The 24,763-nt window shown below is 43.4% G+C and overlaps 1 protein-coding gene across 1 annotated transcript in view; it reads right to left on the bottom strand.

Moving 5' to 3' along the window:
• DOCK2 (dedicator of cytokinesis 2) overlaps positions 1–24,763 on the bottom strand; it is a 447,565-nt gene that overhangs the window by 412,577 nt on the left and 10,225 nt on the right. Inside the window, exons 2-5 of the mRNA XM_011947752.1 lie at positions 17,496–17,579; positions 3,522–3,562; positions 2,257–2,312; positions 1,678–1,774 (exon numbers count right to left, since the gene is read on the bottom strand). Coding sequence (XP_011803142.1) covers positions 1,678–1,774; positions 2,257–2,312; positions 3,522–3,562; positions 17,496–17,579 — 278 coding nt within the window. The remainder of the gene's footprint in view (positions 1–1,677; positions 1,775–2,256; positions 2,313–3,521; positions 3,563–17,495; positions 17,580–24,763) is intronic.

Raw genomic sequence — 24,763 nt, 5'->3', positions numbered from 1 at the left:
GCTTCCCAGAAGGTGAACACATCAATGTGCTGGGAGGGTGGTGCGTCGAGAGAGGACATGGAAGCTCTGTGCCCCTCTAAGCCTTGCCCTGTGTCTGTCTTCCATGATGCTGTTCTTGAATTACATCATTTATAATAAAATCGTAATCATATGTATAGCACTTTCCTGAGTTCTCTGAGTTGTTCTAACAAATTATGAAACCTGAAATGGGAAAAGGGGATGACCAGGCAGGGAAGGGTAGTGAGAATCCATGAATTTATAGCCAAGTCCAACAGAACTTCAGGTAGCCTGGGCACCCAGGACTTGTGACTGGCATCTAAAGTGAGGGCTATCTTGTGGGATTGAGGCTTTAAACCCATGGAGTCTGGCGCTACCCTGGGTAGTCAGAGTTGAACTGAATTGTGAGGCATCTAGTTGGAGACGGGGAATCGAGAACTGCTGGAATGATGCAGCATGCTATTTCATTCTTTATGTCTATAGATTCAAGTTTACTGAAAAGAGATCCAATGCAGGTATTAAGTAAATATTACACAGGTTGTATGCAGATATGGCAAGAATCAGGAATGTGATACCGAAGTACTAGATGTTTAAGGACCTCCTGACTAGAGCAAATGGACTTACTATTCAAAGATTTCCTAAGGGAAAATGCCAAGCTTCAATGGTACATGTCATTGTGATGTTTTAAAACGGGTAGTGGGCTGGGCACAGTGGCTCATGCCTGTAATCTCAGCACTTTGGGAGGCCGAGCTGGGTGGATCACCTGAGGTCAGGAGTTCAAGGCCAGCCTGACCAACATGGTGAAACTCTATCTCTACTAAAAATACTCCATCTTAAAAAAAAAAAAAAAAAGAAAAAAGAAAAAAGGTTGAGGGTAGTGGAGATGAACAAAAAATTGCTTTAGCCAAAGTATGCTATTTGCCCCCTAAACTTTTCTAAAGCAAATAAAATTGAGTGTGCCAATTATGTCTTCATATTATGAAATGTCCACATGGGAGTCAACATTTAAGACCATGAAAGGTAAGTCTACAAATTCTGTGCATACACCAGCATGTGTGCACGGTGCCAAAAGAAGCATGCAGTAAGCCTTGGTTGACATTTTCACTCTCAGCTTAATGGTTTGCTTAGCTAATTGCTTTCATTAGGAGCTTGAGAGCATCAAAGGAGGATTTAAAATTATATTTGCTTCAAAACAGGGAAAACAAATGCAAAAATATGTTCTCTGTTTTTCCAGAGTCAAAACTTCTTCATAGATCTGAGGACAATAGCCATTGGTTAATTAAAGTATAAGAACAGTATTTCTCAAGGTGTTATCAGCAGACTAGCAAATCAAATCTGAGTTTACTAAAAACGCGATTATTAAACCCCTTGGGAGGAAGCTTTATTTTTAACAGTTCTCAAGGTGATTCTTATGCATGCTCAACTTTGACAACTTCTGTACTAAACACCTAAGGTTCACAGCAGACATCACTGATTATGGCTCTGTCACTAGATAGCTCTGTGACTTTGAGAAAGTCCCTGATCCTCTCTAGGCCTTGATGTCCTCATACGTTAACAGTGTGTACTCTGCTATGTCATCAAAGCCACCTCCACCTGCCTAACTCAATGCTAAACTGAAAACTGGAACCAAACTGAAGACTGCAAGAAGCTTCCATCTCAGGGAGCAATTTTGAATCTCACCACATAGAGTTGTTTCCAGATGCTTCCCCATTCCCAAAGTGTCGTTGTCACTTCTTGTGCCAGAGGAATTTCTGCAGGAATGATGTTCTCAGTATTTCTATTTAAGGTGGGAGAAAAAGTGGTGTGAAATTGAGACCCAGGTGCTGACCAGATAAAACACGAACAAATTTGCATTAAGCTGCAGCTGCGAAGGGGGGCCTTCCTGACATTAGACTAAAACGCCTCCAATAGCCACACCAATTACATTATGCAAATACAAAGGACTTGCTTTGTTACGTCCTCCTTTGCTAGGGTGGGCTCATTATTTAGGATTAATCTACTTTAATACAGTTCTAAGGTAGCCGCCAGCAAAAAGTTTGATTCTCCAAACTAATACCCCCTCAGAGTCAGATCTGAACATGAATCAATTTGGATTAGATCTCCCATTGAGGGAGAGAAAGGAGATCCACAAATACACACAGGCACAAGGAAGATAAGCTGAGCACCCCTCAGATCTGCCAAGTCAGATTCTCAAAATAAACAGGACAGAGACATCCATGAGCCACTGGAGGGTCAAGTCTGGTGAAGAATGGCAAATACCTTCTTTTCTCAACTGTCACTTCCTTGATGTGGATAAATGACTTAGGAAAAATGCCCTGTTGGAAACAAAACAAAATGAAATAAAAAGATATATCACCGCAGAAATGAATGACCCTAGGTCTTCATAATTTTTTTCCAAAAGCTACTGGCTTATAAAATCCTCAGACTTTAAAGGAATAAGCCCAGAGCCAGATAGAGCAGGGGCTGGATTCTAAATCTACTTGTCTAGATCTGGCTTTCCCTCCGGTTCTCCATCAGTTGCTCCAGATCCCACAATAGCCCTAGGTCTCACAATAGCCCTAGATCCCAAGGGACGCTTCAACGCATTATGGCCACTCATCCTACAGGTGGGCTATAAGACAGTATCGTTTGAAAGACAATCTAAACCACTCACTGACTTTAAGCGAGACCAGGAGCTCTGCTTCTCCCGTCACCTGCCCGATTCCGGAAAGCAGTCACCCTTCACGGTCAGGAACAACCAGAAGGTCAGAAATAACTGGTCCTGAAGTAACAACGTTCCTAGGTGCATTTGGGCTAGTTTGATCTGAGACCTATTCTGCCTGCATTTATTCCATTGTTCTTTGAGACAGCAGAGTAGGGGCATCCCTCCCAACACAGCATGTCAGGGAAGAAGGAAGAAGCTTCTATCATTTCCTTGCTCCATACATTTGGCTCAGTTAACAAGGTAAGTTTATCAATTACTTGTAAATCCCTTCCTTCATAAATGCAACCAATGTACATACTGGGGACATCTGGTCACTGTGCTAGATGCTGTGAGAGAAAATGAGACAAGCAAAGCAAGCATCTGCTCTCATGGAGATGACAGTGAAACATGAGGTTAGAACAAGAGAACCCCTCGAAGGTAGAAACCAGGCCTGTCCTTTCTGTGTTGACCTGGATATACGGATGAGGAGATGACTGAACATCACAAACAACTCTAAAGGAAGGCAGTAGAATGAATTTCAAATTTATCAAGGCACAACCCCCCAGAGACTCCAGGGAGGGAGAAATCAAGTGAGTGGCATATAGGGAAAAGTTGCAGGGAGAAGATGGCACCAGAGATGAACCTTAAAGATTGACAGAAATGGGAGGGAGCTGAGGCACAGCGAGTGCCAAGGCACAGAAGTCAGAGAGCACAGGGCACAGGAGGGAGGGTTGGGTTCCCTTTGCTGAGGAACAACGGTGGGAGAGACCTGCTCAGATGGGAGAGTAGGGCCATATGAAGACATCCAGTACTGACCCAAATAAAAACCAGGTGACCTTACCTGTAACATTTTGTGCTTTATGAGGTATCCCCTATACCAGTCTGCAAAGAGAAAACAAAGAAACATGTCCCTCATTTATTACAAGTTTGTTGTTTTTCTGTTTTGTTTTAACTAGTAAAACTACTGCAAATTGCTTTAGACCTTGGGTAGAGATCAAACTCTGGAAGCTCATAGTCTTTGAAATCTGTTGAATTGGTTGCCACATCTCAAAATAACATCTAAAAGTCAACTTCATATAGAGGTGCTCCTGATTTTGAAAAATCAGGAGCTCTAGTTGTGCTGACCAGTGCTCCCAACCAGCTGGGAGGAGAAGAGCAGCAGGGCCCACCAGACAGAGCATCTGCCTCCAGTCTGCCAGCCTCAATGCAGTCCCTCCCTTGTGTCCATTGCCTTCCTGGGCCCTGTGATCATCTGCATGTTTTCAGTTCCTGCCTTCAGGACATAGAAATGCTCCTGGATTTGGGCAAACATCCTAAAATAACACTGACAGTTCTAACAGCAGCAAATGGTGTCTAAAATGTGATTTACAAAAGTTAGTCATTACAAAACAGGTAAGTTTAGGGACAGATAAAGGGACAGGGAATTAGGGACAGATGAAGGGACAGAGATTTTAAAAGATCTTGCCTTTGTGGGAATATTAAAAAATGTTTCAGTGAACAGAAATCCAAATTACACACACTCAGACAAAATACGCCTGAGTGCAGCAAGTCCTGATGACTGTAATGAGTCCGCTGGCCTTTGAAATGATTTGAACACAGCCAAGGAGTGGCATTTGTCATCTCTGTACATAAAACACGTCTGTCAGGAGCCTCATTAGCAGACCCTCATTACTGGGCTGACAGATTGTTGATGAAATATGTTCCCAATAGACATACAAGCAAGCCCCAAAACAAACAACTTAAAATGCAAAGTCACCCTTCATAGTCGTGAGTCAGCCTGACGGCCAGGACCTAAAGGAAACTCTGAAGCAACAGGCGGCCATGATGGTTCCCTTTTGAGTGACAGAAAGTGAGAGGAAGGAGAAAGAGAAAGGAAGGAGAGAGGAAAAACAGAAAGGAAGAAAGGGAGGTTAGAAAGAGAATCTCAGGTGGGAAATAAAAATACCATTCTAAGCACTCTTTGTATATTAAGCCCTTCAATATTCGTAACAACCGTATGAGGTGTGAACTGTTATTATCCTTTTTTACAAATGAGTGGCCTACCTGAGGCACAGAGAAGTTAAGTGACTTTCCAAGGATCACACAGCTAGTAGAGGTTGCAGTGTCAGGTTTTGAACATAAGCAATGATCACGCTATGCTTCCTATATTATGAGGGAATGATTTGATGGTTACCTAATATTAATATTTCTAGCTTCTCAGTGTCTGAATCTCCAAAACTAAATCTCCACTAAGTTACTTTCCACCTGAATACTTCCAGTGATGGAAGATGTTCTACTTCATGAAGCATCACATTCTATTTTCAGTAGCCTGTAATTATTTGTCAACAACTATTGTAAAATAATCCATAATTAACAATACTGCTTATACTTTCTAAGTGCTTCCTATGTGCTGGTAACTCTGTTGACATTTTTTGTTTTGTTTTGTCAAATTATAAATTAATCTTTACAACAATCCTATTACTGCTTCAGTTCTGCAAATGAAAATAGACAGGCACAGAGATTAAGCAGCTTGCTGATGGTCACACAGTTAGTGGGTGATGCAGCTGAGATTTACACTCAAGCAACACCCTGCTGCACTGTGATACAACAGCCTCCTTTATTTGCCCCTTTTCACCAACTAGATAGAAATGCAACTTTGTAATATTATTATTACCTGTCTTTCACTGGTCACCTGCAACATGCAAACCTGTATGCTAAATGTTGTTGTACAGGCATTCTCTCGTTTAATCCTCAGAGCAACACTGTGAGCTAAGTATTATCATCCCCATTTTATAGATGAGGAAATTGATATTCAAGTAAATTGATGGGCTGGGCCAAGATCATACAACCGAGGTTCAAACTCAAGCTTATATGACTTCGAAGCCAATCCTTAAAGCTGGTTGGTCACATTGTCTCCCATGTGATGGGAAGAGAGTGCAAATACAGATAAAGTCATCTGGTAGCAGTGACTTGAACCCACATGATGGCCAAGTCCACTAAATTCCACCAAAAAATAGAAAAACAATCGAGGGACCAATAGATGGTCCCTATACAAAGCTTATATCCACATCTGCATCTCTGTAACAGGGACTCCATTAGGGTGCCTAGTCTTCCTGGATCCAAGGAGTTTGCCTGCTCTGAACCTCAAAACTCACTTATATGTATACACCTTATAGGTTTCCTAATTCTCAGAGTTGCAGCTCACTCCTGACAACAGGATTCTGCTGACACTTACACCCAATATTCTTATTCTGGCTCCCAGGTTCAAGTTCAATCAACATTACTTGTGCACCAACTATATATATTGCCCTGGGCTACATGCTTTCAGGAACAAATCTCCAGGGATTCATTGCAAGAAGGCTTTATCTCCACTTGCTGGATGGTGACACTGAGATCAAACAGGTGGGGAAGAAATTCCAACACATTCTTCAGCAGAAAAGCAGCCAAACCCGAATCCAAATCCATGCCTAGGGCATCACCTGCATCAGGACTATCCTTATGACTTTTTTCTGGCATTTTCACTTCTGCTAGGTCATTTATCTCTGACCACTGATGTTGGTTCCCTAATATGGTCACCAATCAGCTACATCTGTCTATGCTCCAAGACATGACTGGGCAAATAACAACAGTTGGTACAAAAGAGAAAAACTGCTGGACAATGGACACCATGATCAAAAGCAGGCTCAGTGTAACATGGCATTTACCATGTCCCAGAATCCGCTCCTGAGTTCAACACTCTTTTGAATTCAATAATAACAAGGGCTTTTTTGCTAACCCTTGCCATGAAATAACTACTTTCTTTAACATAAAATTCACAATGTGCATTGCTATGGCCTGAATGTGTCCTTCCAAAATTCATACGTTGCAATTCTGACACCTGATGTGATGGCATTAGGAGGTGGGGTCCTTAGGTCATGAGAATGGAGCTTTTATGAATGGGATTAGCGCCCTCACAGAAGAGTTTGCTCCCTCTCTCTTTGCTCTCTGCCATACGAGGCTATGATAAGAACTCAGCCATCTACAAACCAAGAAGCAGCCCTCACCAGAAACCAGATCTGTTGGTGCCTAGATCTTCAACTTTCCAGTCTCCATAAGTATGAGAAATAAATTTCTGTTGTTTAAGCAGTTTATGATATACAGCAGCCTGAACTGACTAGACATGCACTCTGGAGGAAGATGAGAAGAGGAAATATCTGTACAATTCTTTTGGAAAATTGTAAAGTGCCAGTTATTTAGATAATCCTCTCTTTTCACATCTCAAATACCAATATCAAATACATCTAGATTCTCAAATCCTCTAAGAGTCAGGGGAGGCAGGAGATTTAAAATATCCCACAACATCAAAAAAGAATCTGAGGTCTGGAGATCCAGTCCTCCCTATGCCATTTCCAAGCCACATAGCCTTTGGTCGTGTCACTTAAACCTCAGTGTTTTCATCTGTAGAGTGAGGGAAATAACACCTAGCCCCAGACGAGCGCTACAAACACTATTTGTTAGACAAGGTTAGAAAGTATATGCATCTGGCAAAAGTACAAAAACTTGGATGGAAAGAAAACATACTGATTTCAGGATAAGTGTTACCTACATATGGACAAAAGAAAAAAGAATAGAGGAGGGGTAAAAAGGGATTTCAATTTCATTCGAAATTTGTATTTCTTAAAAACAAATGTCTGAAGAAAGTATACACATACGTGTGTATATACATATAAACACACACACATATATAAGTTCTCCTGCTACCATATTTATATGTAAACATATATAAATATGTTGACATTCATCTGAGTGGTGAGTACTTAGGAGTGCTTTTTCTTTCTTGTGTGTTGAAATATATAATAATATTGAGATCAAATGGAAGCTAGTACCTATCACTAGTTGATGTGATTTGGCTTTGTGTCCCCACCCAAATCTCATATCAAATTGTAATCCCCTTGTGTCAGAGGAGGGACCTGGTGGGAGGTGATTGGATCATAGGGGTTCATAGGGGTGATTTCCCTCATGCTGTTCTGGTGACAGCAAGTTCTCACGAGATCTGATGGTTTCAAAGTGTGGCACTTCCCCCTTGCTCTTTCTCTTTCCTGCTGCCGTGTAAGATGTACCTGCTTTCCCTTCACCTTCCACCATGATTGTAACTTTCCTGCGGCATCCTTAGCCATGCAGAACTGCAAGTAAATTAAACCTTTTTTCTTCATAAATTACCCAGTCTCGGGTAGTTCTTTATAACAGTGTGAAAACAGAATAATACAGAAACTTGGTACTGACAGAACTGGGGGACTGCCATAAAATACCTGAAAATCTGGAAACAATTTTAGAACTGGGTAACAGGCAGAGGTTGGAACAGTTTGAAGGGCTCAGAAAAAGATAGGAAGATGTGGTAAAGTCTGGAACTTCCTAGAGACTTGTTTAATGGTTTTGACCAAAATACTGATAATGACATGGACAATGAAATCCAGGCTGAGGTGGTCTCAGATGGAAATGAGGAACTTCTTAGGAACTGGAGCAAAGGTCACTCTTGCTATGCTTTGGCAAAAGACTGCGGCACTTTGCCCCTGTCCTAGAGATCTGTAGAAATCTGAACATAAGAGAGATGATTTAGAGTATCTGGCAGAAGAAATTTCTAAGCATCATAGCATTCAGGATCTGACCTGGCTGTTTCTAAAAGTATATAATCATATGCACTCACAAAGAGATGGTCTGAAATCGGAAATTATGTTTAAAAGGGAAGCAGAGAGTAAAAGTTTGGAAAATTTGCAGCCTGACCATGTGATAGAAAAGAAAAACCCATTTTCTGTGGAGAAATTCAAGGAAGCTGCAGAAATTTACATAAGTAACAAGGAGCTGAATGTTAACAGCCTAAATAATGGGGAAAACGTCTCCAGGGCATTTCAGAGATCTTCATATCAGCCCCTCCAATCACAGATCCAGAGGCCTAGGAGGGAAAAATGGTTTTGTGGGCTGGGCCCAGGGCCCCGTTGCTGCTCTGTGCAGCCTCAGGACTTGGCGCCCTGTGTCCCAGGCACTCCACCTCCAGCTATGGTTAAAAGGGGCCAAGGTACAGCTAAAACTGTTGTTTCACAGGGTGCAGGACCCAAGATTTAGCAACTTTCATGTGCTGTTAGGCCTGCAGGTACACAGGAGACAAGAGTTGAACTTTGGGAATCTCTGCTTGGATTTCAGAGGATGTACGGAAATGCCTGGATGTCCAGGCAGAAGTCTTCTGCAGGGGCAGAATCTTCATGGAGAACCTCTGCTAGGACAGTGCAGAGGGGAAATGTGGGGTTGGAGCCCCCACACAGAGTCCCCAGTGAGCCACTGCCTAGTGGAGCTGTGAGAAGAAGGTCACCATCCTACAGACCCCAGAATGGTAGATCCACCAACAGCTTGTACCGTGTGCCTAGAAAAGCTGCAGGCTCTCAATACCAGCTTGTGAAAGAAGCTGTGACGGCTGTACCTTGTAAAGCCACAGAGGCAGAGCTGCCCAAGACCATGGGGGCCCACCCCTTGCACCAACGTAACCTTGCACAGATGTAAGACATGGAATCAAAGGAGATTTTGGAGCTTTATGATACAATGGCTGCCCTGCTGTGTTTTGGACTTGCATGGGGCCTGTAGCCCCTTTGTTTTGGCTAATTTCTCCCTTTTGGAATGGGAGAATTTACCCAATGCTTGTACCCCCTCTGCATCTTGGAAGTAACTGACTTGTTTTTTTGATTTTACCAATTCATATTTGGAAGGAACTTGCCTTGTCTCAGATGAGACTTTGGACTTGGACTTTTGAGTTAATGCTGGAGTGAGTTAAGACTTTGGGGGACTGTTGGGAAGGCATGATTGATTTTGCAATGTGAGAAGGACATGAGATTTTGGAAGGGCCAGGGGAGGAATAATGTGATTTGGCCCTGTGTCCCCACCCACATCTCATCTCAAATTGTAATCCCCATGTGTCAGGGGAGGGACCTGGTGGGAGGTGATTGGATCATAGGGGCAGTTTCCCCCATTCTGTTCTTGTGATAGTGAGTTCTCACAAGATCTGATGGTTTAAAAGTATGGCACTTCCTTTCTTATTCTGTCTGCCTCTCCTGCTGCCATGTAAAACATGCCTTGCTTCCCCTTCATCTTCCACCATGATTTTACGTTTCCTGAGGCCTCTCCAGCCATGCAGAACTGTGAGTCAATTAAACCTCTTTTCTTCATAAATTATGCAGTCTCAGCTAGTTCTTTACAGCAGTGTGAAAACAGACTAATACACTGGTAAAGAGTGTGAATCCTGACTAAAAACCTTCTGCATACCAAAGAAAACAACAAAATGAAACAAAAACGTGTGAATTAGGGAAAAAATTGTAAACTATACTTCTGATAAGGGGTTAATATCAAAAATTTTATAAAGAACTCATATAACTCAATAGTATAAAAATGAGTACAAAATAGGCAAAGGACCTGAATAGACATTTCTCCAAGGAAGACATACAAATGGCCAACAGATATATGGAAAGGTGCTTCACATCATTAGTTGTTAGAAAAATGAAAATCAAACCACAATGAGATGTCACCTCATACCTGTGAAAATGGCTATTATCAAAAAGTCAAGAGATAACAAATGTTAGCGAGGTTGTGGAAAAAAGAGAACTCTTCTACACTGTTGGTGAGAATGTAGATTGGTACACTCATTGTTGAAAAAGGTATGGCAGTACCTAAAGAAATTAAAAATAAAACTAGCATATGACCCAGCAATCCCTCTTCAAGGCATAGATCCAAAGAAAATGAAATAACTGCCTTGTAAAGATGTCTGTACTCTCATATTCATTACAGCATTATTCACAATAGCCAAGATATGGAAACAACCCACATGCTCACCAATGGATGAGCAGATAAAGAAACTGTAATGTACATATACAATGGAATATTATTCAGCCTTTAAAAAGGAGGAGATCTTGCCATTTGTCACAGCATGGATGAACCTGGAAGACATTATGCTAAGTGAAATAAGACAACACAGAAAGTATTGCATTATTTCAGTTATATATGGAACAAAAAAACAAAAGAGTCAAATAAACAGACATACAGAATGAAACAGTAGTTACCAGGGCGGGGTAGGGGATGGGAGGAATGAAATGGGGAAATGTAGATTAGAGGTTACAGGGTAACAGATATGTAGGAAGAACAAGTCTAGAGATCTAATGTACAACAAGGCATCTGTAGTCAATAAAATTGTACTGTATTTGAGATTTCTGCTAAATGATTAGATTTTAGCTGCTGATGCCACAAAAACAAAAACAAAAAAGGTAACTATGTGAGATGATGGATATGTTAATTTGTTTCACTATCATAACTATCTTACTACCTATGTGTATCTCATAATATCATGTTGTATACCTTAAATATACACAATTTTAAAAATTTTAAAGAGTATGAACTATGCAAAGTCTGAATTTGATGGAGATCTGCTACTTAACTGTGTGATCATAGACATGTTAATACTTTCCTCTGAGCCTCAGTCCCCTCATCTATAAAATGAGAATAATAGTGCCTCAAACTCAGAGAGTTTGCCCAGTGTCCAAAAGAGTTAGTAGATACCATTCTTTTAAAAAAATCAATTAATAATAATGCAGAGAAAGTTGGGCACATTTTCTATTTTATTTTCAGGACATATGGATTTATAATATCATTTTTGTTTTTTCACTAAGGTCGTTTCAACATATGTCCATCACTACAAAGCAAAGAGACATGCTTCAAATGAAACATAATGGAATTTTACTGACGTCTTAGCCTCATCCTCATACAGAAGGGAAGAAAACTTCATATATACACTGCTGATAATGGAGCAGCCTTACTGAAGAAAATGGAGTCCTTTTCAAAGTGACCTGTCACTACAGCACACCTGAACAAAAGACTATCACCTTACAAGGTGGTGCTTTAAAAATATTCCATATTAAGTGCTCATAATGTCCTCACTTATACTAAAAGCAAATAATTTGGATGGGTCAAGATCACCCTCAAAAGAGTTATTAGCATGCCCACTGTGTATGGCTCTGGGTGTACCCTACTCGGTGAAGGGTACATTCAAAATGTCATTGTGCCAAGCTTTTTGCAGCCAAACCAACAATATGGTAATAAATATGTGTTCACTTAGAAAGCACTCCAATATTTTCAAATGAGAACAGAAGGTCTCAGAATAGTACACAGAGTATGGAGTTGCATTTCTGGAAAACAGCAACAACAAAAGCAATGCGTTATTTTTTAAAAGCAGAGGATGCTCTATCCATCTCCTCCCTCACTCCTCTGATTTTATTTGTTTATTTATTTATTTATTTTTAGAGACAAAGTCTCACTCTGTTGCCCAGGCTGGAGTGCAGTGGCGTGATCATGCCTCACTACAGCCTCGAACTCCTGAGCTCAAGCAATTCTCCTATGACAGCCTTTGGAGGTAGGAAGTTGTTGCCTTAGGAGGGCATGATACAGTTCCTCCACCCCAAAACTACATCCAAACACAGTATGAGTACATTCCAGGAGCTTCATACAAAGATGTCAGGGGCATCTGGCATCTCAATCACCAGCTACATGGCTATTTCTACAGTGGACTGGCTGATCACAGAGGGCTTATTTCAGTAGAGAAGAAAGAATTGGAAAGAAGGCAACCCAAACTCCCTCCTTCCCCAGGTCTTGTTCAAACCAGGGAAACAGAAGAAGTAGGTGAGCTGCACAATGCATATATAAGATTGAAGTCTTCCGATGTCATCAAATATCAGGAAAGATGTCAATCAAGTATGACTGGAGGAAGTGACTGAGGGGAAATAAACTAACACTGCTTTTTTCATGTTTGTCCCTTCTATGAGGAATTCCTATGCTCAGTACACTTACATGTGTTTTCCACATCTAAAACACAGAATGTTTATGCCGCCTCTAGGTAAAAGAGGCAGCATGAGAGATATAATATGGACAATGAAGTCAGCATTTCATGTCTAAGGCTTAGCATGGCATAGCATGAGTACCATCTTGAACTATGGGAGTTTTTATCATAACAATACATTATCTTTATAATAAAAAGTGAAATTCACCCGTATTTAAACTTTCAGGTTAGGGTCCTGTTTTCCCTCTTCATCCAGCTTAGTAAATTTAGTACATAGGCAAGGAAGGGCTAGCCTCACCCATTCCAGGCAAAGATTCAGCTTCTGGGCCATGTTGTAAAAATATACCTCTGTGAGTTTCGGTAAAGTGCTACATAATGGGGGAGAGGATGGAATTAACAAACACAGAGAACCTTCTATGAGCCAGGCTGGTACTAGACAGTTTCTTTACTTTTTCTCATTTTATCCTCATAACAAGCCCAGGAGCAAGGTGAAAACAACCCACTTGACAGATGAGAAACCTAAAGCTTACATACCCAGGATGACTCCACTAGTGGGTAGCAGAAGCATGGAATAACTTTCTGATTCAAAAGCCAGTGCTCTTTTCATTTCTTTACTGGAGGTGGTGGGGAAGATTTTAAAACTATTGAAAGACCGACAGGGTGGCATGCATCTGTAATCCCAGGTACTTGGAAGGCTGAGGCAGGAGGACTGCTTCGGCCCTGGAGTTGGAGACCAGACTGGGCAACAAAGTGAAACCCCCATCTCAGTAATAATAATAATGATGATGATGATGCAGTCTTGTAGATTGGAAGCAAACATCCTCAGGTGTTGGCAATGATTAATTATGGGTGGTTGGGATGTAAGTGACTGTTATTTTACTCTTCATACCTTTTTTGCCTCATTTTTCAGAGATAGAGTCTTGTTAGTATTGAACTCCTAGTCTCAAGAGATCCTCCTGCCTTAGCCTCCCAAGTAGCTAGAACTATAGGTATACACCACCATGCCCAGCTTAAAGACTGTACTTTGTTTTGTATGTTTAAAACTAATATATGCTATTATAAAGAATTTAAACTAAACAGAAAAGTACAAACATAAAAACTTAAAGAATTATCCTGAATCCCATTACACAGAAAAACACTATTAATATCATTCCAGTCAACTCTTCATTTATTTTTATGTACATAGAATAACAGATAAAAAGATAAAATATGATTTTTAAAACACTCTCATAAAAATGAGCATATAGTGAAGATACTATGTAAATAAAAATTTTATTTAATCTTATTTGTATTTAACAGAAGAAAAAGAAACCAAGTGAAATTGAGGGACATTTGAACTTCGATTCAATGTGACTTTATCACTAAAAAGATTTCTTAAAAACTTCTCTAAAATGAAAATTGTTATGAAAAGCATTCAAAGATAGAAGCGGTTTTTTTTTAATTTCATGTTTTATTTCCAATTAATATTCATTGACTTTGTTGTCAAAGTGATGTCATTGAGTTAGCTATTCTCTTCCATTCTCCTCCCAAGTCTCAATTTTATTAGATTTTTAAAAATATTATCTAGGTTCCCAACAGTAACATTCTTTTTGGTAGCCATAAATATCATGATGTCAGGGGCATCTGGCATTTCATTCCCCAGCTACATGACCATTTGTACGGTGGACTGGCCAATCATAAGGCTTATTTCAGTAGAGAAGACAAAGAAAAGGAAAGAAAACATCCCAAACTCACTCCTCCCCCAGGTCTTATTTGAACTGGGGAAAGGGAAGAAGTGGGTGAGCAGCACATGGATATGAGATTCAAGTCTTCTAATGTCACCAAATCTCAGGAAAGATGTCAACCAAATATCACTGAAGGAAGTGATTGGGGGGGAAAAAATCACACTTTTTTTAATGTTTGTGCCTTCTATAAGACATTACTACTGTTTTTAATATCAATTTTTATAAACCGATTCATTTTGACCGAATATTGGCCACTATTTCCTTTTATCACAGCTTTTTAATCCTATATTCCTTTATTGTGATTCACCTTTCAATTGGCTGGATTTTGTTTTTGAAGTAGTTTTCTATAAGAAGGTTTCACCGGTACACCCATAATCTTTCTACTACACAGTTTTGACCAATTTTTGACTAACATTGTGGTTTTCACATCTTTTATATTTTTGGAGGAACTATTTTTTTCTATCAGAATCACAGACCACACACCCCATCTGCAAAGTAGACAACACCAGACCTGCTCTCAGACCCCCTCTGGCTCCATTTCCTTCTGCCACTCAAGGCACCCCAAGAAGCCTTTGGATCCCCTAAATTCCAGTTTGGAAACTCTGCATAGCCATGAGCGTATGCATGAGAAGTCCTAATAATTTGCATACCGGGAGATATGATATTTCCTCAGATAGCTAGACTCATTCTAGCAGACTTCTGAACACTGTCTTTTCAAAGAATTAATAAATTATTAGCCACTTACCAAATGAATATATCCAGCTTTTTCCAGCAAGATATTGTGACTAATTTACAAAGATACATTAAAATAAGACTAATTGAAAAGACTAATTGAATTAGAAACGGAAAATCAGAGCCAAAGAAAGGATAAAGGTGTCCCAGAGATGATTAAAGGTGGCTTGAGTCCACCAGAGTAGCCTTCGTAAAGTTCAGGGCACCAGGCCAGGAAAAGGTACTGGCAAGGCTCTGACTATGGCAGCCTGTGGGGGAGGTTTGTTCCCTCAAGCTTTCTATCCAGGGAAACTGCATACAATGAAGAGAAAAATGCTCATCTGGATTTCACAATGTAGGACACAGAAAATAATGACCAAGGCCTTGTTATTGTTTTGGCAGGCATGGGTGGAGGAAAGAGTGTGGGCTTGGCCATCAGAAAAGAGCCACTGGGGCCAGGAGCGTTGGCTCACGCCTGTCATCCCAGCACTCTGGGGGGCCGAGGTGGGCAAATCACCTAGGGCCAGGTGTTCGAGACCAGCCTGATCAACATGGCGAAACCCCGTCTCTATTGAAAATACAAAAATTAGCCAGGCATGGTAGTGCATGCTGGTAATCCCAGCTACTAAGGAGGCTGAGGCACAAGAATTGCTTGAATCTGGGAGGCGGAGGCTGCAGTGAGCCGAGATTGCATCATTGCACTCCAGTTTGGGAGACAAGAGCAAGACTCCGTCTCAAAAAAAAAAAAAAAAATCCACCGGCTCACTGTGCAACTTGAGATGAGTCATTTCCCTGCCTCTGTTTCCTCATCTGCAAATGTGAGGTCTCGTACCTGTTTCTCAGCATCAGCATCCAGTAGCATGAAAGAGGCACTGAGGAGAGTTGCTGCTGTTTTCATTTTCATTCTTTGCCCTTGGTAGTCACCTACAGTTTGCTTGTCTGCCACTGGGCAGAACTAGATTTGTAAAAGATCGGGTTATGCTGTGGGCAGGGGGCAGGGTGCTTGGAATCACAGACCCAGTTCTCTAGGACAGTGTCCCCACGCCTCTCCTCCAGCCTTGTCCACTCCTTGTGTAAAAGGTTTCAACAGGGCCGGAGTGTGAACTTTGCAGGCCCTGGTATCCCCTCATCTACAACCCCAAGTAAAAATAATACTAAAGCATAAAATAAATATAAGGAAGATGAACAAAGTTCTCATTTCCCCCATGACCCCTTTTAAAGTTATCTTGAAATATCAAATTTCAAATTATTTCCCTCAAAAATGGTTTTCTGTATGTTTTTTGGTTGTATCTATGTGCACAGGTATGCATATGTGTATATATGTACACACGTATGTTTGTGCGTGTCTTTGTGTGTGTGTGTATGTGCTTACACAAGCATCCTTGTACAAATCTTCAGACCCAGCTGGGGGCTCCATTGCCTAGGAGATTGCGTGTGGCTAATCCAGTACTGGAAATGACACCGCTTGTCCTATGGGTTGTGGTGAGCAGTGACTAGGATCATGTGTTATAAAGAATTTAGCACAGTGTCTATTTTGTGGAAAGGACCAAAGACGGCTACTCTTGCAAGTGACCGCCTTTCCCCACGAAAGTCCTCCTTCACAGTGGCACATGTGGCTCCTCCCTGACCTTCACTCCCTCCCCAGGTCCTTATCTGATGGATTCACTGGGGGCAGACCAGGCCTATGTGCTCAATCCACTCTCTCTTCTTCCTCTGCCTTTCTACCCAGACACAGGAAGCCCATGTTCTGTGCCCTCCATGTAGCAGGAGCTACCAGCAGTCCCAGGCAGGAGGGAACTGTGGTGGGCCAATTGGGCCAGTGAGGGATGGGAGCATGCCTGACTGCGAGTAACAGATTAGTAGCTCATTTGGTTCTCGTGCCCAAGCCATGCTCCCATTATCAAGTTTATCAGTGACATATTGATTTCCAACTGCCTGACTTGAGTCAAAGGCCATTAGTCTTTGTGCAAATTTTAAAAAGCACTCCCGACCACCACACTACCATGGGTGGACACAGCCCAGTAGACACCTGGCTTCACAAGGCAATGGCACCTTCGTAGGAGAAAGAAAGAGATACCACCACACTGCCCAAGACAGGGCTCCCAGCTTGGGGAGGGCAGTGAGCTCCTGCTCCCAAGACTGGGTGCCTTCATGCAGTAAACAAATTACACGACTGTGCACATCAGCTCTCCTGGAATTAGAGGTGTGATTTATGGGACCCTTCCAAACCCTAATGATGCTTATTTCCCTTTATCATGATATTAATACTAATAACGAACTGTATCTAGCAAGAGTCACAGGCTGAATAGCCCCATGGCTGAGGCAAATGGAGAGTATAACAAACATCGAACCACCCATTTAGGCTTTTGCTATGAAACATACATTCCTAAAATGAGAAAGCATTTCTGTTTAGTACATTCTAATTGCTAGCGTTACCAAAACGTTTTTAAACAGACCACACAGTTGCAGGTTCAGAGAGAGGGCTGGGGGGTCTGGGTGTACTATGGGCTTCCACCAGCCAAGGGTCCAGCACCCGGGGCATGGGCCAGCAACTCACCTCCACATGTCTCCTGTATTCGCACCACATCACCAATCTGCAGGGAGAGCTGGGGGGCTCCGCTGCCTTGGAAGTTGTATATGGCTGTGAAATAGAAAGAAAGGCAGTTAGGTGAGACCTCTGGATCTCTTTAGTCTCTGCTCCTTCCTGCTATCCCTGCCTCAAGTCCATTCCACGCCCACGCAGCCCACCTGGGCTAAACAAAACTGACATGCAAACCTATTGCCTGCCACAAGAGTCATTTCAGAGTCAGCCTGGCTCCCAAGACCTTCTGTTAACCAAAGCTCACCTCTCCTCAACACAGGCCCTGCATTCAGCCTGAGTGACAAAGAGGCTGCTGATATTTACTATGGACTGTCCTCTTACTGTACACCAGGCAGTTAAAATGGTACATCGTTTGTTATGCATGTTTTGCTACAATTAAAAAGAAACAACTGCATACTAAGCACCTGAAGTGTTGTGAGGTGTTATACTAGGTGGGAGAGATGAACTGGTGAGCAGGATGGCAGGAGAGCCAGGCAGCTGTGGCCTCTGAGAACCTGAACCCCTCCTTCAGCCAGGCCTGGGGTTGAGTTCCAGCTCAGGCACCCCAGGGATCTATGACAAGTTGTTATGAGAAAGAAACAGAGTCCTAGCATGTGAAGAGCCTACCATGTTGTAATGCTTCATAACCAGTAACCAAATGGTAGAATTAGATAGCCAAGGCCTTGTATTCTAATGGGAGAAGCTGACAGGTCCACCTGCAATGACCAGATGGATGGTCTGGGCTCAGGAAGTACAGGTGCTTCGAGAACACGGGAGATAGCATGCTGGAGCCATGCATGGGGGCCACAGGAGGCTTCCTGGAGACAGGCCAGCTGAGTTGGGTCCATGCCCCTCCCCCACTGGCACAGACCACTGGGATGACGGAGAAGGCTATGCAAGGGAAGGAACCTGTGTAGGAGATTTACCAGGAGGAAGGCCCCGGTGTGAGCTCCAGTCCCTCATGATGCCCTCGGTCCTCCTGCTGCCCACACGACAGGGAGCAGCTACATCTCCAGACTCCTCCAAACCCGCTCTAGCTGGTGACCGCTACAAAACAGACTCATTTTCCCTCTAAACGTGTTCCACCACTTGTAAAGTAGGCATTATTGTGCCACTCTTACCCACCCCACAAGGTTGGGTGGGGAGCTAAGATAAGAAGATACCATTGTAAAAAGGTTATTATTCCTAAACAGGAACTAAACGTAGGCATGCCCTACTTTTCTGGAAGTGGGTTATCATTGTGGATCCTAATAAGAACTAGTGTGTAGCAATCACTTATATCCCAGACATGATTCTAAGTTCTCCATGTGCATTTACTCATTTAATTCTCACAATAATCGTTGGAAGTGAGAAGTCTTACTATTTCCAAATTTCAGATACAGAAACTCAGGCAGAGAGAGGTTACTTGCCTTGCCCAAGGTCACACAGTGCTGGACCTGGGAGTACAGACCCATGCTCTTTCCCACTCCTCTACTCTACAGGTCCGCCTCTTCATAATTACCTCCTTTTAACATTGAGGACACAGACCACAGACTGAGCCACTAAGTGAACAGGATCTAAATGGCCAATGCTGCTCTGTGTCTAACCCCTATGCACAAGCTGGGTGAAATGCCGCTGGGTTCGGTGCAGATTCTTTTGTATCACAGACACCACCTCCAGTCTCTAACTCTCATTCATCTCTGCCTCTTCCCACTTATCTCCTTCCCTCCCTCTTCCATCCTTCCTCCTTCCCCTGGTACTGTCTCCCCAACACGCTTGCCTAAACCACATTAAAAGACCAGAGCGGTTCAGAAGGAACCCCAGTTCTGCGACTCACTACTGTGTTATCTTGGGCAAGTGACTTCACCTGTCTGGGTCTCACTTTCTTACAATGGGGATGTTAACAGTACCTATCTAGCAGGGTTTTTAGGATGCTTAAATGGAGAGGAGCACAGGCTGTCCCCTCTACTCCCAGGTATCCCCCATATCCCTAACCTCCCTTTGTGTGCATTCAGAGAGATGAAGTCTCCATCCTGAAAGATGATAAAGCTTAGGAGTTAAGAGCTAGTTGTCTCCGGAGTCAGACAGATGTGGCTTTTGAGGCCAGTTCTGTCCTTTCCTGGCTCTGGCCTCAAGCCTAGGGCTGCATTGTACAACTGCCCCAGGCTATGGCCTGCACAAGGCCACCCAGTCAAGAGAGCAGTGAAGGCTGGCACCCAACCTGTGATCTGCTTGCCAAGGCTTGCACACTGCCCTCACGCTGTGCCCACCAGAGGAGGAGTATCTTTTTGTAATCCACAGAAAGGCACTGTAGGAGCCAGGGACAGGCTGCTCCAGCAAGAGGCTGCATCTCCCTAAGCCTCAGTTCCTTCAACTGTAGAATGCAAGAAATAATGGTCCCTACCTTACTGGGTTCCTGGGAGGCTCAGCTGATATTAATGCCCATACACAACTTGACTTAATGTCCAGCCATAGTAAGTGCTCAGTAAATGGTAGTCACTTTTCTTTTTATTAGCATTATATTATCTCCTGAACAAGGCTCACTCCTTCAGAACTTTGTGTCACTTTTAAATCTACTTTCCTGCAGTTTGCAACTAACGGCTCTGTCGACCAACACTTAACCAAATTAATCCTGTGTCTAAAAGCAAACCTTGAGAGGGCCCTCAGGGGACGCCGAAGCTTCTCTCCTCCTGCATAAATGCAACCTGTTTCTTCATTGCCTCTGCACTTGGCCTGACTTCAACTCCCTTCCCTTTATAGGCTGCTGTCGCCTGGACACACTCCAGTTTGCTGGTGTCCTCACTAGGTAGACTCTGCTCCCTGCTCTTCCAGCCCAAGTGGTCTGCCTGAGGACTTGGCAGTACAACTGGACAGGATGGTGGAAGCAACTGAGGCTTCCAACAGAAGAAAACCATGCACAACGTGTGTTAGTCTCTGGAGCATGAGCAAATCAGGTGTGTCCATCAGATATCTGGAGGTGGGGCAGGACTGTATGTTACTCCTTGACCAGCAACTCCCTGCTTTCCTCAGGAATCTTCCCTCATCCTCTGCCCAGCAATGTCAGGTGAGAAAGTGCCAGTAGATTGGCTTAAGATGTCCTGGACAGATCTTGAAACTGGGTATTCAAGGTGAAGATCCGTATTCATTCCAAGTACTCACTGATTACAAAAACGAAAGTAACTGACTTTGGCACTTAATTTATAAATCTATTTCTGCCTTGCATAAGGGCTTCTTAAGGCTCCATTTGAAGAAAAGCAGACATGACTGACAAAGGAAGTGGCTTTGCCTATGAATACCCAATTCTGTTTTGTCTTCTAGATGACTAACAGGAAGCTCCAAGCCAGAATGCCCCTCTGCTAAGTTTGATGGCTTATCTCTGTCCTTCAGTTTGCTTCTGACCAGTCTAAGATGGGCCTAACCACTCTCAACTTTTGAACAAGGGATGAAAAAGGGAGAAAAACAAGAGGAAGAAATCATAGCCGGATCCACCCTGCCCAGTGCCTGTCCACAAAAGACAGACAAATCGGGGAAGCCTACCCACAGCCCCTCAGGCCCTTGGCCACTCCCGCAAATACCCATTCCAGCTTCCCCATCATGCAAGATTGCCAAGCCCTGGGGAATACTGACACATTCCCTATGAAAGACTTGACCTCTCCTTGTGCCAAAGCTCCATATGTAAGAACCAAAGCAGAAGCTGGTATCCTGACAAGCCCACCCAGAACAAAGCATTTATGGCCAAGGATCAAAAGGATGTTCCCAAGTACCGAAACCATCTTGGGTCACTGAATCCAGCAAGGACCCATACTGAAAATCCCAGGTTGGCAAGCCACTGGACTGCTATTTTGAGGCAGATGGAACTTCTAGCAATCCTGGAAATCAAATCCACTGATTAGTTACCAATTCTACCTAAACATGTTGAAGTACTCTATTCATCAGGAGCCCAAAGAGAGGGAGCTAAGGTGAAAGTAAACACCATTGTTCTAGCACCATGGGTCATAAAAACAACTAAAGAAGGGTCTCTGTGCTTTGTGCAATTTTAGGAGATAAGTTCAATGTTTCTCTTTGATTTATATATAAGGAAACTGAGGAAGGGGTTGGTAAACAACTGCTCCACCTAATAAGACATATAGATAGATCTCAATGTCTAAATTCTAACTACTGTACACCCTGCTTCCTAAGAAAATGGTAAATATTTAAAGCACATTTTATACACCAAGTACATACTGCATGGTGTTTTCAACAGATATTCATGTGAACATCGAGTGTATGCCAGATACTAAGCACTAAGACACAGTATGTAGTACCTGCTGTGTTCTAGGTATTGCTCTGAGTACTACAGTCACAGTGATAGATAAGACAGACAAAATCCCTAGCACTGCCAGGTGTAGTGGCTCACGCCTATAATCCCAACACCATGGGAGGCAGGTGGATCATTTGAGGTCAGGAGTTTGAGACCAGCCTGGCCAACATGGTGAAACCCCGTCTCTACTAAAAACACAAAAATTAGCTGAGTGTGGTGGGGTACACCTATAGTCCCAGCTACTCGTGGGGGGGGGCTGAGGCAGGAGAATCGCTTGAACCTGGGAGGCAGAGGTTTCAGTCAGCCGAGATTGCACCTCTGCACTCCAGCCTGGGCAACAGAGCAAGATGCCAGCAAAAAAAAAAGTCCCTAGCACTTTACTTGTATCAGTCCATTTAATCTTCATAGTAACCTCAAGTTATTAGTCTTCCTGTAACATACAAGAAACTCAAAGAGATATTAAGGAACTTACTCATAGCCACATAGAAAGTGGCAGAAAGCGAATTCAAACCCAGAGTGGAGTCCAGAGTCCCTGCTGCCTCACCAGGCCATTGCAGCCATCACACTCTATTATACATACTAGACTTGTTTATATCCTGTCTTTCCCTCCAGCCTCGGTAAGGATGGAGACTGAGTCTATCTTGTTGACCACTGAATTCCCAGCACCTGGCCCACAGCAGAAGTGCAATCAATATTTATTGAACTTTTAAGAAATGCTCACTGGACTGAAGGGATGTGACTGAACACGAAGTGCAGCTATGTCCCTTCTTCTGGCTATATTGTTTCTTGCATTTCTCAAGATTGCTTCAAGAGACGCTGACCCAGCTTAGCTGCCAATTTTGATTGCAGCCATCAAGTGCCGTGTGACCCTTTGAGATGGATTCGTACCTCATCTGGGGCCCTGCCATCTGCTGACATGTTTGAAAACACAAGCTTCAGCCAACACCAAGTGTTAATAGAGTTTGGACAAGTGACTGTATAAGAGGAACAAAAGCAATAATGGAGAAAGAATGTAATTGCCCGAAGCTCACTTCTCCAGTCCCTGAGCTGGGTTTTGGAGAGTCTCCACTCCAGGTGGAAACAGAACTAGCCGGCAGGTCCACTTTGGATTCAAGTGAAATGCGCTCACTGAAACGCGCAAGCAGAGGAAGTCTCTGGACAGGTGTTGACAGCCTCAGCACTGAGGCAGCATCCTGACACTGCATCCACAGGGCGACTGCAATGACCCAGCAAAAGCCTCTGGCAGCCACCCCAGAGCTCAAACCCGGGTGCTAGTCAGCAGCGAACGAGGCCGAAGAATTACAGCCAGAGGGAGCCTAGAAGGAGGAGGTGTTCCTCCACCCACCAGGAGAGAGCAGAGGAATCACAAGAACAGCTAACCTCTGCCAAACACTTACCGCGTACCAGACACTATTCCAAGGGCTTTACGCACAGTCACTCATTTAATCGTGAATCTGCAGTTCTTGGGGTGTTTATGATTATTATGGTCTCTGTTTCACAGGTGAGGAAACTGAGGTAGTGCAAGATCAAGTAAACATCCTGGGGTAAACACAGCAAAGAAGGGGCCGAGTGAGGATTTCACCCCAGACAGGCTGGCTCCGGAGCACACGCTCTCAGCCATGCACCACACTCACATCGCCTCTCATGAGTGGAGATGCATTTGGCCCCGGAACTGTGCCAGGTGCTTCAGGCCTCTTGCTGGATCATGATATCAACCTTATGGGCTGCATATTGTAGTGGTCAGTTTTTAGCGAGTCAGTGACATGCCCAGTCAACAAGAGGAAACTTAGGATTCCAGTGAATTCTCTAAAACAGTGATTCTCAACTGGGAGTGAATTTGCCCCACTGGAAGAGACATTTGTTGATGTCTGGAGACATTTTTGCTTGTCCCAACCTCGGGGAGGGGAGTCGGGGGTGTCACTGCTACTAGCCTCTAGTGACTAGAGGCCAGAGATGCTGCTAAACTTCCTACAGTGCACAGGACAGCCCCATGGCAAAGACTTTCCTGGCCCACAGTGTCAACAGTGCCAAGGTTGACAAATCCTGCTCTGAAACATGCTGGATTTCACTCTCTCCATTCTAGTACTCTTATAGGCACATTCACACTCACATTCTCACACACTCCTGGACTCACACATGCACACGCACACTACAGAGCTGGAAGAAAGTTTATGGTGAAATCAACCAAATCAGCCCTCCAGCCCCAAATGCAGAGAGTATCTGGCACTCTGCAGGATCCTGCAGGTCAGAAAAGGGGTGAGAGGGGGTGACTCCTGCTCTCCTGAGCTTCCGTGAAATCTAGTTGAAGAGACAAAATAAATACATAAGAAACAAGGAGCTGTCTTCAGAAGTGAACGGCTAAACTGCAAGTCACAGCAGCTGTCGGCTCTCAGAGGGAAAAAGAGGCCCCACTAAGGAAGTGAGACTGGAGGGAGAGGGAGGGGCAGAGACTGGCAAAGGGAAGAACTGGACTGAGAGCCCCCAAGGAAGTGGGGAGAGGGTGTGACAGCAGGGAAGAGAGCGGGGAACCAGCTTGATGTGCAAGGGATGGATAGCAGGGCCATCTGAATGGAGTCCCAGGGAGACCTGGTGAGCTTAGAACAGTGACCATCTGCAGGAGTCCACCGTTTGGAGACAAGTTCAAGAGTACTCTATTGCTGTGCTATGATGCTCTCACGGGACCTCGCCTCCTGACAGGGAAAGGGATGGGGTGGGAAGATAAAGGCAAGATGGGGCAACTCAGTCCATCTGAATCCTGTAAGGTCATCAGAAAATTTTAAAACCTCCAGCCCCTACCCTTTACCCATGCCCTTCCCCCTCCACTCATCCACCCACCCATTCATCCATCCATCCATCCACTCACCCATCTATCATCCATCTGCCCACCTATCCGTCTAATCAACAACTATCCATCCACCTATGAATCCACCTCTTCATCCATCCAATCAACATCCGCTGGGCACCT

This window comes from Colobus angolensis, unplaced genomic scaffold, assembly GCF_000951035.1.
Source record: "Colobus angolensis palliatus isolate OR3802 unplaced genomic scaffold, Cang.pa_1.0 Scaffold27, whole genome shotgun sequence".
Taxonomy (NCBI): Eukaryota; Metazoa; Chordata; class Mammalia; order Primates; family Cercopithecidae; genus Colobus; species Colobus angolensis.
The sequence above is the reverse complement of the archived record's forward strand: the minus strand, read 5'-3'. Positions and strand labels throughout refer to the sequence as shown.